Genomic DNA, 11,552 nt, shown 5'->3' with positions numbered 1-11,552 from the left:
GAATGAAAGTAAAAGAATGCATACACATATAAGGTGGTTTGGTTGCGATGTGGATGTGCAAAGGTTTTGTGTTATATGATGTGGATACTTGATATTAAATCCACCAATCAGCAGTCACCAATCAGCAATCAGCAATCAGCAATCAGCAATCAGCAATCAGCAATCAGCGGTGGGGAGGTAAAGGGGTCAAAAACAGAAGTTCATAAACTTGGAGCCCCTTTTTGCAATCTAAAGTTGATGGAAGAAGGAAATTAGCCCTACAAATAGGAAACTCAGTCACGACATTAAAAATTAAAAAAAAAAAAAAGAAAAGTAGATGGTGGGAAGAAGAAAGAAGAAAAAGAAAAAGAAAATATATATGTAAATAGGGAAGAAGCAAACTTAAAAGTTCATCAAAATTCAGATGAAGCACATGGGAAGAGGGGTTGTGAGTGGTGGTAAATTTTAATATAATTTTTAGAAAAAGAAAGAAAGAAAGAAAGAAAGAAAAGAAAGTAAGAAACAAAATAAAAAGAAAAAGTATTGTTTGACATTCATTAAAAAGGGTTTTTAAGAAAAGAAATTAAAGAGAATTATGGAAGGATGGATTAGAGTGAGAAGAGACTGTTGTTGGTTATTTGTTCCTGAATTTGCCTTTTCTTATAATTTCTTCTTCTTTCTTTTCTCATCATTTATTATTCTTTTATTATTTATTTTTTGTTATTCCATCATGATAATTATTCTATACTGCTTTTCTGTTCCTTGACTATTACGGTATTTAGGTTAAGTGCCCAAACGGGAATTCGTAGTTTCATTGCTTCCGGTTTTTCAATTTTGTTTCGGATGAGTGTTTTTCGTTTTTGATTCTAGGGTTTCCCCCTTTTTTTTTTTGTTCTTTTTATCTTCTTCTTCCTCTTCCTTCGATCTTCATCTTCGATTTCGATGGAAGCTGCTGCCTCCGACGGCGAGAATCACAACCTCAATAATGATAATATTAACAAAATTAGTAACTCCAGTGAGGGTCTTAGCAAGCCCAAGCGCCAGATGAAGACTCCGTTTCAGCTTGAAACCCTCGAGAAAGCCTATGCTTGTTCGTCTACATACCTTTTCTTTTTCTTCTTCTTTTAATTTTATCAATTTGTTTTTCTTTTCTTTCCTTGTTTTCTCACTGGGTTTTTTTCTTCTTCTTCTTCTTCTTCTTCTTTTTGGTTGATTTGATCAGTGGAGACTTACCCATCGGAGTCCACAAGGGCTGAACTTTCGGAGAAATTGGGCCTCACCGATCGGCAATTGCAGATGTGGTTTTGTCACAGGAGGTTGAAGGACAAGAAAGAGCCGGCGAAGAAACCCAGAAAGGTGGTACCTGCTCCGGCGTTACCTGATTCTCCCATTGACGAATTGAGAGTAGTGGCTGAGCCGGGTAGTGATTATGCTTCAGGGTCGGGATCGGGTTCGAGTCCATTTGGTGATGTTGGGTTGCGTAATGCGGCACCTAGAAGTGTTGGAGATGATATGCCAATGATGAGAAGGTATTATGAAACTTCACGGTCTGTTATGGAACTTAGAGCTATTGCTTGTGTGGAGTCGCAGTTAGGTGAGCCATTGAGGGAGGACGGACCTATTCTTGGGATCGAATTTGATCCACTACCACCTGATGCTTTCGGAGCACCTATAGGTATGGCTGATTATTATTATTATTATTATTTTTTTTCTTATGAAACCTTTCTTGGAAGTTTAAAACTTGCGGCTTCGTGTATATGGACATCTTATTTATTTTTAATTTTAGAAATGAGTTTATATATCTTCATATGAAGATACATAGGACAAAAGCTCTAGAATTGCCTAAGGAGTTACTTAAAGAACTTCAATTGCCATATTCATGAATCGGGCGTGTAGAATGAGGACCAAGAGAGGAAGCATGCATTTCATTTCTCGTGTTGGTCTCAATTTCTAGTATTGGTTTAATAGTTAGAGACGTGTCCTACTTAAAGTACTATTTATGACGATGCAGTATGTTTAGCTGCTCCTGCCGAATGTTGTGGTAAGTTGAATAGCATTTTGATAAGCAATGAGAATGAAGCACCTGGCCCTGAAGGTTGAATTATAGTCGGGAGGTTTTGGTTGAGGAGTTGCTTAAAGTTCTCCAAGGATTTGATTTAATTGGGAGGCTGTGAAAGAGGACTTAGTTTAAGTTCTTCAAAATTTTTATAAGAGGGGTCTCATTGATTCATCTATGAATGGAATGTTTACTACCCTTCCCCAATGAAGTCTGGTACATCTTATTTGAAGGACTTTGGGATGATTAGTTTAGTTATCAGCCTGTATAAGATTGTTTCTTATGAGTTGCCCAACTGACTGAGAGTGGTGTGAGGGGTCTTTGTGGCTTAGAGGTAGATTCTTGATCAAGTTTTCATTATTGAAATGCTACTGATGATTGTTAATCTTATATGGAAGAAGGGGATTGCTTGCATAATTTTTCTCTAAAGGACCTATGTTTATTTAGGATTAAATTTTCTTAAAAAGGTCATTCTGTAAAAAATGGCATGGGCATTGACGGCATTTGTGTAGGTGGTTGCTTGAAATCTATTTGATCTTCATTTCTTGTCATCAGTAACCTGAGTGAAATAGTTACATTACCTGATGAAAGACATTATGTTGGATCGGAGGGATCTGAGGAGGGAGGGCCATGCATGGTTAATCGAAGTGATGTATCAACAGAGATGAGCCTAAGAGGGTCATGTTCTTGGGAAACCCAGTTGAACAGAACAGTGCTTTAGTGGCTTAATGGTTTCACTCAGTGCTTTCCTTTAGAGCCTGAATCTTGTCGTATAAGGTACTTGCAACTTGTTGATTATGATTGCTGGTGGCCACTGGTACCCCAAGATGGCTCGAAGTGGAACTCTTGAACAATTAGTTTCTCAAATGGTCTCTATTGGTTAGAAGGGTTGTTTTACTGATATTTCTCTCTATCTTTTTTCCTTAGGATAGGAATCAATTGTTGTGGCTTCATCCCTTTTTGGGTTTGGTATGAGGGGCCTTAAAGGAAAGCTCTTGGTGTTACTTTTTAGCTTACTCCTTATCAGAAAATTGAGGAGTGTTTAACATTAGTAAAAAAGCATTTCTCTCTAGTTCAAACTTATTTTTTATTTTTGCAAGTAATGATAAACTACCATCTGATGCTGTAAAGTTCAATTGTGGTTTTGAATCTTGCTTTATTTGGTGATAAAAGTTTTTTATAAAAGTTTGTGTTATGGATAATAACTGCTTGAAAAGAATTACGTGGTTCATTGTAAGTGTTTAAATATATCTAAAAAATCTATTTGTTTGCATTAACCATGCTCTGTTATGTTCAGATTTCCTCCTAAAATGTTCTTTTGTTATCATCTTGAGTATGACCCTGTGACTTGATGCCTAACTTCAATAGTATTCTCGAAGATAACAGTATTTTGCTGCTCAATTTTTTACATGTGTTTACAGTAGCAGAACAGCAGAAGCGATCTGGACATTATGAACAACGGGATGCAAAATCAAATAAAGTTAGTCTATTTTGTTAATTGAATATGCTGTTTTATTATACTTTAGCATTTCTAGCCAACAATGACATGTTTTATATTTCATCTATAAATAAAATTGTCTCTTGTTAAAAAAAAACCAACGATGACATGGTGATTCATCCTGATCTAAATCTTTTGCTCATAGTTTTTCTAATTTTTCCATCTCAATTATTCATGATTACAAGTTTTTCTATTATTTAAATAAAACTACCTCTAACTGCTACCATAGTGGTCCTCTCAAATAAAATATAAGGCATATGTGAATGTATAATATCTCTTAAAAAAAGGAAAGAATGCACATTAAGAAAAATGATTTCACGTGTTCCCACTAATTCTTCTGGTTTATCATGTGTTGAAATGGATTGAATTCTCATGCAGGTGGCTGCAAGAGGATTCCCTGAATATCCCTTTATGCCGGACCAGGCTAATATTAGAGCTGATGCCTATGGTCCAGTTTCCCAATTACATTATTCAGATTCTTTAGGCGAGGTTTCAGCAGCCAGGACACCATCATTTTTGCATGGTCATGAACAGTTGAACAGGAGCCATAATTACCACAGTCAGGTCTCAAGGGTTCGTCACATGTCTCAACAGGAGAAGCAGGGAGTTACAATTTCATCTCCTGCTGAAGACAATGCATTTTCCCTTCCAAGGGATTCTTATCCAAATATCAGAATGAGTTCGCAGTTCACCGAACACCCAATTGTTGGACAAGAAAATTCTTATGTGTTGCCTGATGGGCATTTTCCAAACGATGCCATGATTAGGATGGAAAGGAAACGCAAGGTATTCCCAAGCATTCAAAAGATATTGCAATACTCGAATGTGGATTCAAATTCTTATTTCTTTTGGTTTCCTTCATAGAGTGAAGAAGCTCGTTTGAGCAAAGAAGCTGAAGCCCACGAAATAAGAATGCGGAAAGAGCTTGAAAAACAAGATATTTTGAGGAAAAAGGTTTTTATTCTTTCATTTATTATTTTGTTATGTAAAATAATTATGCTATTATTTTATTTTGTAGTACAGAGGTTTTTTTACAATATGTACCCTGTGTTCTGTAAGAAAAACTGAAGGAAACTTACCAACAATAATTTTCTTGTCGGTAGAATGAAGAACGAATGAGGAAAGAAATGGAAAAGCAAGATCGCGAAAGAAGAAGAGAGGAGGAGAGGTTACTGCGAGAAAAGCAGCGTGAAGCTGAGAGATTGAAGCGTGAGGAAAGACGTGAACATGAACGAAGGGAAAAGTTTCTGCAGAGGGAGTATTTGAGGGTAGGTTAAGCAGGTTCAAGTGTTTGTTTCTCCTTTGCTGCTGGGTTCTTACAGAAATTACTAAAATAGGTAATTGTTTATCCTTGCTAACCATTATTTACTTTAACTCTAGGCTGAAAAGAGGAAACAAAAAGAAGCTATTCGCAAAGAGAAGGAAGCTGTGAGGCGCAAAGCTGCTATTGAGAAGGCTACTGCTCGTAGAATTGCCCGTGAGTCTATGGAGCTTATTGAGGACGAACAGCTTGAACTGATGGAACTGGCTGCCGCGAACAAAGGATTATCCTCCATATTAAATCTTGATCACGACACTTTGCAGAATCTTGAATCTTTCCGAGGTTTGCATTGTTTCTTAACCTCAAATATTTTGTAAGATTAGGTCATACTTGGTGTCAGTCATGTGAGCTAAATGGCGCTGCTTGTTTGGTAGTTCAAATATTTGTATTTATTAAGAATGACAATTCCTTTTCCATGTATTTCTTTGTATGTCCAAAATGAGTGAAGTATATGCTCAAAGCCCAATTAATTTGTATTTTTGAAACTAACATACCAATTACTTCGTCAAAATGACAAATCAGATTGATTGCTCCTGGTCGTACACAAATAAGAACTATGTAAATAATAAAGGGCTTAGAAGGACACGATTCAATCCCTAGTGGTCGCCTACCTAGATTTCGATATTTTATATGAGTTTTCTTAGCAGCTATTCCCATTAGGATAGTCAAGGTGCATGCAAGCTCAAAGTAAAAAGAGAGTTTTTGTTATTATGATAAGACACTTTTAGGACTCTTGATCTCGTTAGCCTTGACTTTTTTATTAATACCATTGTTATTATCATCATTATCATTATTGTTCTGTCTTGTAAACTTCTGAATCTTACAGTCAGCTGTTGACATCTTGTTTTCCAGATTATCTTGGTGCATTTCCACCCAAGTCTGTGCAACTGAAGAAACCTTTCGGCATTCAGCCTTGGGTCAATTCAGAGGAGAACATTGGTAACCTTCTCATGGTACATTCCAAAGCCTCCTTTTTATAATTCAATGACCACTTGAAGGGGCATGGTAGTGTTGTTGGAACATCTTTTTGATAGGAGAAATGTCACCTAAATATCTTGAGTTTGTTTCTCAGGTCTGGAGATTTTTTATTACGTTTTCTGATGTTCTAGAGCTGTGGCCCTTTACTCTTGATGAGTTTGTTCAAGCTCTTCATGACTATGTAAGTCACCTATAAGGACATTTTCTCCCCCGTAAAATAATTTTAAGTTCATTACCTATCCATTTTGACACCCTTGTTCAATACTAGGATTCGAGATTGCTGGCTGAGATTCACATTTGCCTTTTGAGACTGATTGTAAAAGATATTGAAGATGTTGCAAGAACACCTTCTACTGGAATGGGAATGAACCAGAATGGTGTTGCCAATTCTGGAGGCGGACATCCGCAGATTGTTGAAGGGGTAATCATTTTGAATAATAATAATAATTTGTATATTCTAAGATGGGTCTCTCTGAATCTTATCGAAACCATCTGACCTTTATTTTTTGTGTCAGGCATATGCATGGGGGTTTGACATTTGCAATTGGCAGAAGCATTTAAACCCATTAACATGGCCAGAAATATTTAGACAATTAGCACTATCAGCTGGACATGGACCTCAGTTGAAAAAGAGGAGTTTGGCAATGTCTGAAATGCGTAGCAAAGATGAGGTCTACTCTTCAATACTTTAGCAACGGGCAATTACTTCTATTACATAGAACTCTCTAATTTTTGTACTTAATTACTAGAAAATGCACTGTCCTGAACTAACAATGTCGACAAGGAAGTAGGGAGATGGTGCTGGACATAGTGAAGGGGCTATTCTGTTTAGTGTTAATACTTAAAATCAATTTTTTGGATCAGCTGCATGATCTAGATCCAAGGCAATGCCTGATCATAGATATGACTCCTGCATTATTATTAATTTTGACCTTCCAAAGTACGTGCAAAAATTTTAATATTCAAATGAAACTTTCATTCTTTTCTTTTATTGAGTTATTCTTGTTTTGTAGGCTAAATGCGGTGAGGACGTAGTTTCTACTTTACGCAATGGTTCAGCCGCTGAAAATGCATTTGCTATCATGCAAGAAAAAGGTTTGTTAGCTCCTCGCAGATCTAGGCATCGGCTAACTCCTGGAACTGTCAAATTTGCTGCTTTTCATGTTCTTTCCCTAGAAGGCAGTGAGGGGCTAACAGTACTAGAGCTTGCAGAGAAGATACAGGTGAGCCCAATATTAAGGTTGACTGAGAATATTGATAATATAGTTTGTTATGCTGTCGAATCTTAATTAAGAAATCTTACCCACAAGTCAATTATGTAGAGATCAGGACTTAGAGATCTGTCTACAAGCAAAACACCGGAGGCTTCCATTTCTGTTGCTTTGACAAGGGATACTAAGCTTTTTGAAAGAATAGCTCCTTCCACATATCGCGTACGAGCCCCCTATAGGAAGGATCCAGATGATGCCGATGAGATACTTTCTGTAGCTAGAAAGAAAATTCAGGTATTCCAGAATGGGTTCTTGGCTGGAGAAGATGCCGATGATGTTGAAAGAGATGAAGAATCTGAATGTGATGATGTTGACGAAGATCCTGAAGTTGATGATATAGCGACGACTTCCTTGGTGAATGAAGATGTTAGCAAAGGAGATGTGAACTTGGAAGTTGAGAATGAGAACTTATGTCATGATATTGCTGGAAATCTACAAAATGATATTGCCAAAGATGTATTGCCATTCCCTCTAAGTGATTCTAAGGATGCAAAATATTTAAGCATGCCTACAGAGCAGTATGCTGCTGTTGATGACACTACTATCAGTGACCTTGATCAAGAAAATATGGAGATCGATGAAAGCAAGGAAGGTGAATCATGGATCCAAGGACTTACAGAAGGTGAATACCATGATCTTAGTGTTGAGGAGCGCTTGAATGCCCTTGTTGTCTTGACCAGTATTGCAAATGAAGGAAACTCTATTCGCCTTGTCCTTGAGGTAAACATTACTTCTGGTTTGATGTATGGAACTTCTTCATGATAGTTATTAAATGTTTTCAATTCATTTCTATCGGAGGATTTTGATTTGAGTAACAATTATATAGGATCGCTTGGAAGCTGCAAATGCTGTTAAGAAGCAAATGTTGACAGAGGCTCAGATTGATAAATCTCGCCTAAAAGAAGAGATCATTACTAAATCTGATTTTCCAATTCATATAGTAAGCAAGGTGGAAATTGAACTCAACGGTTCCACTATGGATGGTGGGCAAAGCCCTTTTCCTGTCGCTGACAATAAGAACAATGAAACAACCCCAAGCACTGCAGAAAACCACAGTAGTGTGCCTAATGAGAGGGGTACTTTAGTGCCAGATCTTTTCCCAGGTCCAGATAACTTCTTGGCTCAGCAATGTGGACATGCTTCAAAGAGGTCACGTTCACAGTTAAAATCTTATATTGCCCATAGAGCTGAAGAAATGTACACATACAGATCTTTGCCTCTTGGTCGAGATCGTAGGCGTAATCGGTATTGGCAATTTGTTGCATCTTCTTCAAGCAATGATCCTGGTTCTGGGAGAATCTTTGTTGAAATGTACGATGGAAACTGGAGGCTTATTGATTCTGAAGAGGTAGACATAATGTTTTTTTTGGTGTTTGGTTTATCTTATATAAGATCCTGCTTCTTTTGTTTGTAGGATCTCATCTCTCAAAAGGGTGATGTTTATTTTATTTGTTAATTATTGTTATCTTTGGCTCAAACTCAGCCCTTTGTGTTTTGATTCTGACATCTATACTTCGACTTTTGAAATTAATTGCTCTCTTGTTTGTAGGGTTTTGATGCTCTTTCATTGGCTTTGGACACACGTGGGATTAGAGAATCACACTTACGCATAATGTTGCAAATGATAGAGACATCATTTAAGGAAAATGTTAGGAGGAATCTGCAGTGTGCCAATGAGATGGTTCAAAGTGGAATTACTCCTAAAAATGAAAATGATTATTCAAGCTCTAGTCCTGATTGCACTGCTGGTTTTAACAGTCCTAGCAGTACTGTTTGCGGATTAAATTTGGATACAATGGTAACATCATCTTCATTCAGAATTGAGCTTGGGAGAAATGAAAACGAAAAGAAGAATGCATTTAGACGGTATCAAGACTTGCAGAGGTGGATGTTAAGAGAGTGCTTTAGCACATCTACGCTATGTGCCATGAAATTTGGAGAAAAAAGATGCAATTCACTGTTTGACATTTGTGATTCTTGTCTGTGCTTGTTTGATTCTCAACATTCTCACTGTCCTTCGTGCCATCAAACTTTTGGTGTTGGTGGGAATGATATTAATTTTCTAGAACACACACGTCACTGTGAGAGGGAAAGGAAGTCTAGCCCTTTGGATACACACTTTTTAGATGCATCTCTTCCCCTCAAAAGTAGGTTGCTCAAGGCTTTCCTAGCTTTCATTGAGGTAAGCAGTAACCATTGAGGCCAATTTTCAATTAATTCCTATTTTTCTTTTAGACTTAAAGGCTAATGCCTGCAATTTGGTTGCCTCTACTGCTTTCGGGACTTACACATCATTGAGTTGCCTTTTCACAGGTACATGTTCCGTCGGAAGCTTTTCAATCATTTTGGACAGAACATAGGCAAGAGTGGGGTGTCAGGATGAAACTATCTTCTTCTATTGAGGAGCTTCTACAGGTATTTCTGCATTTTCAAGTGCTGGCCTCACGTTAAAGTTTTTAGATACCAATCTCCAACCCTTGGATCTTCTAAACCGGTTGTCTGTTACTTCCATAAACCACTGCCGGCATCCTAAATCTTGGTTACTTGTGTCATGATAGGCTATCCTACTCCACTACTAAAGTAATTTGTTACCATCTGCTTGAAACAATAGGAACTTGTGTTAACATTTCTGAGTTATATTTTTAACATCAATTAGACGCTTGGATTTACTGGTCAATTGATTTTTCATCACTCTACATCCATGTTTATTTTGTTGAACTTGAAATTGATATCTAAATTCTGGCTACATATTTAACATGCACCTTGCAATATGCATTACTAAAGGCTGCCTGCGTCTAATCTTTGTATTTGATTCTGAACTATATCAAATCTTCTAATTGTTTCTAGTTTTTCTGTTTTCTCTATTTTTCCCGTGGATGATGCTTTAACCACTATCTCCTCTTGCTGAACTTTACAGTTATTGACCATGTTTGAAAGTGTAATTAAGCGAGACTTTCTAAAATCAGACTTCACTACAACTGACGAGCACCTAAGTTCATGTTCTATCTCTGGGAATGTTATACATGATCCCGCAGATATTGGATCGGTAATTACATTACCGTGGATTCCACGGACTAGTGCAGCTGTTGGTTTAAGGCTTTGTGAGGTAGATGCATCAATTTATTATATTGGATGTGAGAAACCAGAGCCTGACCAGGACAAGGAACTCGGAGAACATATAGTAAGTTGCATTCTCTCTTATTGCTTCGTTATTAGAGAATTTATAACAGCAAGTTATATTTTCTTTTATGCTTTCTTATTAGACTTTAGAACTTATGTACTTGTCTCCTTGCAGAACTTTTCCAGTAGATATGTCCAGGTTAAGAATGATGAGCGGACTAAACTAAATGGCTTGGATTATGATGATCTGATGAAGAACGAAAACTCAGCCGATCCAAAAAGTTTAAGGAACAGCTATAAACGCGGTAGAGGAAGTAGAGATTTTGGACGTCGTAGGAAGTGGCAGAAAAAAGTTAATGGATCCAGATCTGGCCGGGTCCGGCAAAATGTCAAGAGTAACGAGAAGATTAATCAAGGACAGGGAGAGCTGGGACAAGGAACTCAGCTTATGGGCATACGCGGCCGCCGTACAGTAAGGAAAAGGAGGGCTGAGAAGAGCATTCCAGATGAAGGATTGTCAGGGCTAGTGCCTAGTAGTAGCACTCAGAACATAGATGAATCCCCAAAAGATTATCTTGGGGAATGGGAGGATGAAAAAATGGATAGATTTGTCGATATGGAAGACGAAGAGAATGTGATGGAAGATGAAGAGAATATGATGGAAGATGAGGAAAATGAGGAGAATGAAGAGAATGTAAACAACGTAGAACAGATGGACTCCGACGATGGCCAGGAAGTTGGATATGAGCAAGGGGGCTGGGAGTTTGGGTTTGAAGGGACTTCCAACAGATGGAATGGTGATTTAGGGATAGGTAGTGATGAGGATGTGGATTTATCTGACTACAATGGCACTGAAGAGGGAGGAAATGATGATATAGAGGAATTAGATGTTGATAGCAGCGAGGAGTCGGATTGTTCACCAAATAGGATAGGCAACAATGGTGGAGGAGAATCCGCTGTTTCAGACGACTATAGTGACTAAATAAAATATCAGACATTAAGGAGGTGCATAATTTTGATACCCTTCAACTAGCGGCTGAATTTGTGTACAGGGGAACAAAATAGCAGTTTTTCCCCAAACCAAATATATTTTAGTTTTAGAATCCCCCATGACTGACATTATCTAGATGATCTTTAGTCTAATTTATTACTGGAAAATGTATCATCCTATCCTAGATTATTTGATAATAAAAATTTGTAAAGTTATAGTTGCTACAAGTTGTTCTACATGGGGGGGAAAAAACATGACTTGATCACACTGCAGAATCGTTGAAATTTTACAAGGCCTTGTTTTATTTCCAAGTGCCATTCTCTGTATTTATTAAATTT

At 37.5% G+C, this 11,552-nt stretch overlaps 1 protein-coding gene across 1 annotated transcript; it reads left to right on the top strand.

The window, feature by feature from the left end:
* The first annotated feature begins 296 nt into the window (after positions 1-296).
* Positions 297-11,518, top strand: LOC101220962 (homeobox-DDT domain protein RLT1). The gene is made up of 18 exons (XM_004134637.3): positions 297-1,069; positions 1,202-1,654; positions 3,457-3,515; positions 3,912-4,319; positions 4,398-4,487; positions 4,637-4,801; positions 4,914-5,136; positions 5,707-5,807; positions 5,927-6,013; positions 6,101-6,253; positions 6,348-6,503; positions 6,846-7,055; positions 7,155-7,823; positions 7,930-8,451; positions 8,653-9,285; positions 9,417-9,518; positions 10,021-10,284; positions 10,399-11,518. Exons 1-18 carry the CDS (start codon positions 922-924, stop codon positions 11,203-11,205), a joined length of 5,250 nt encoding a protein of 1,749 aa, XP_004134685.2. The 5' UTR covers positions 297-921; the 3' UTR covers positions 11,206-11,518.
* The last annotated feature ends 34 nt before the right edge of the window (positions 11,519-11,552 follow it).

Source organism: Cucumis sativus, chromosome 6, assembly GCF_000004075.3.
Source record: "Cucumis sativus cultivar 9930 chromosome 6, Cucumber_9930_V3, whole genome shotgun sequence".
NCBI classification, from domain to species: Eukaryota; Viridiplantae; Streptophyta; class Magnoliopsida; order Cucurbitales; family Cucurbitaceae; genus Cucumis; species Cucumis sativus.
This window is presented reverse-complemented; position numbering and strand designations above follow the sequence as displayed.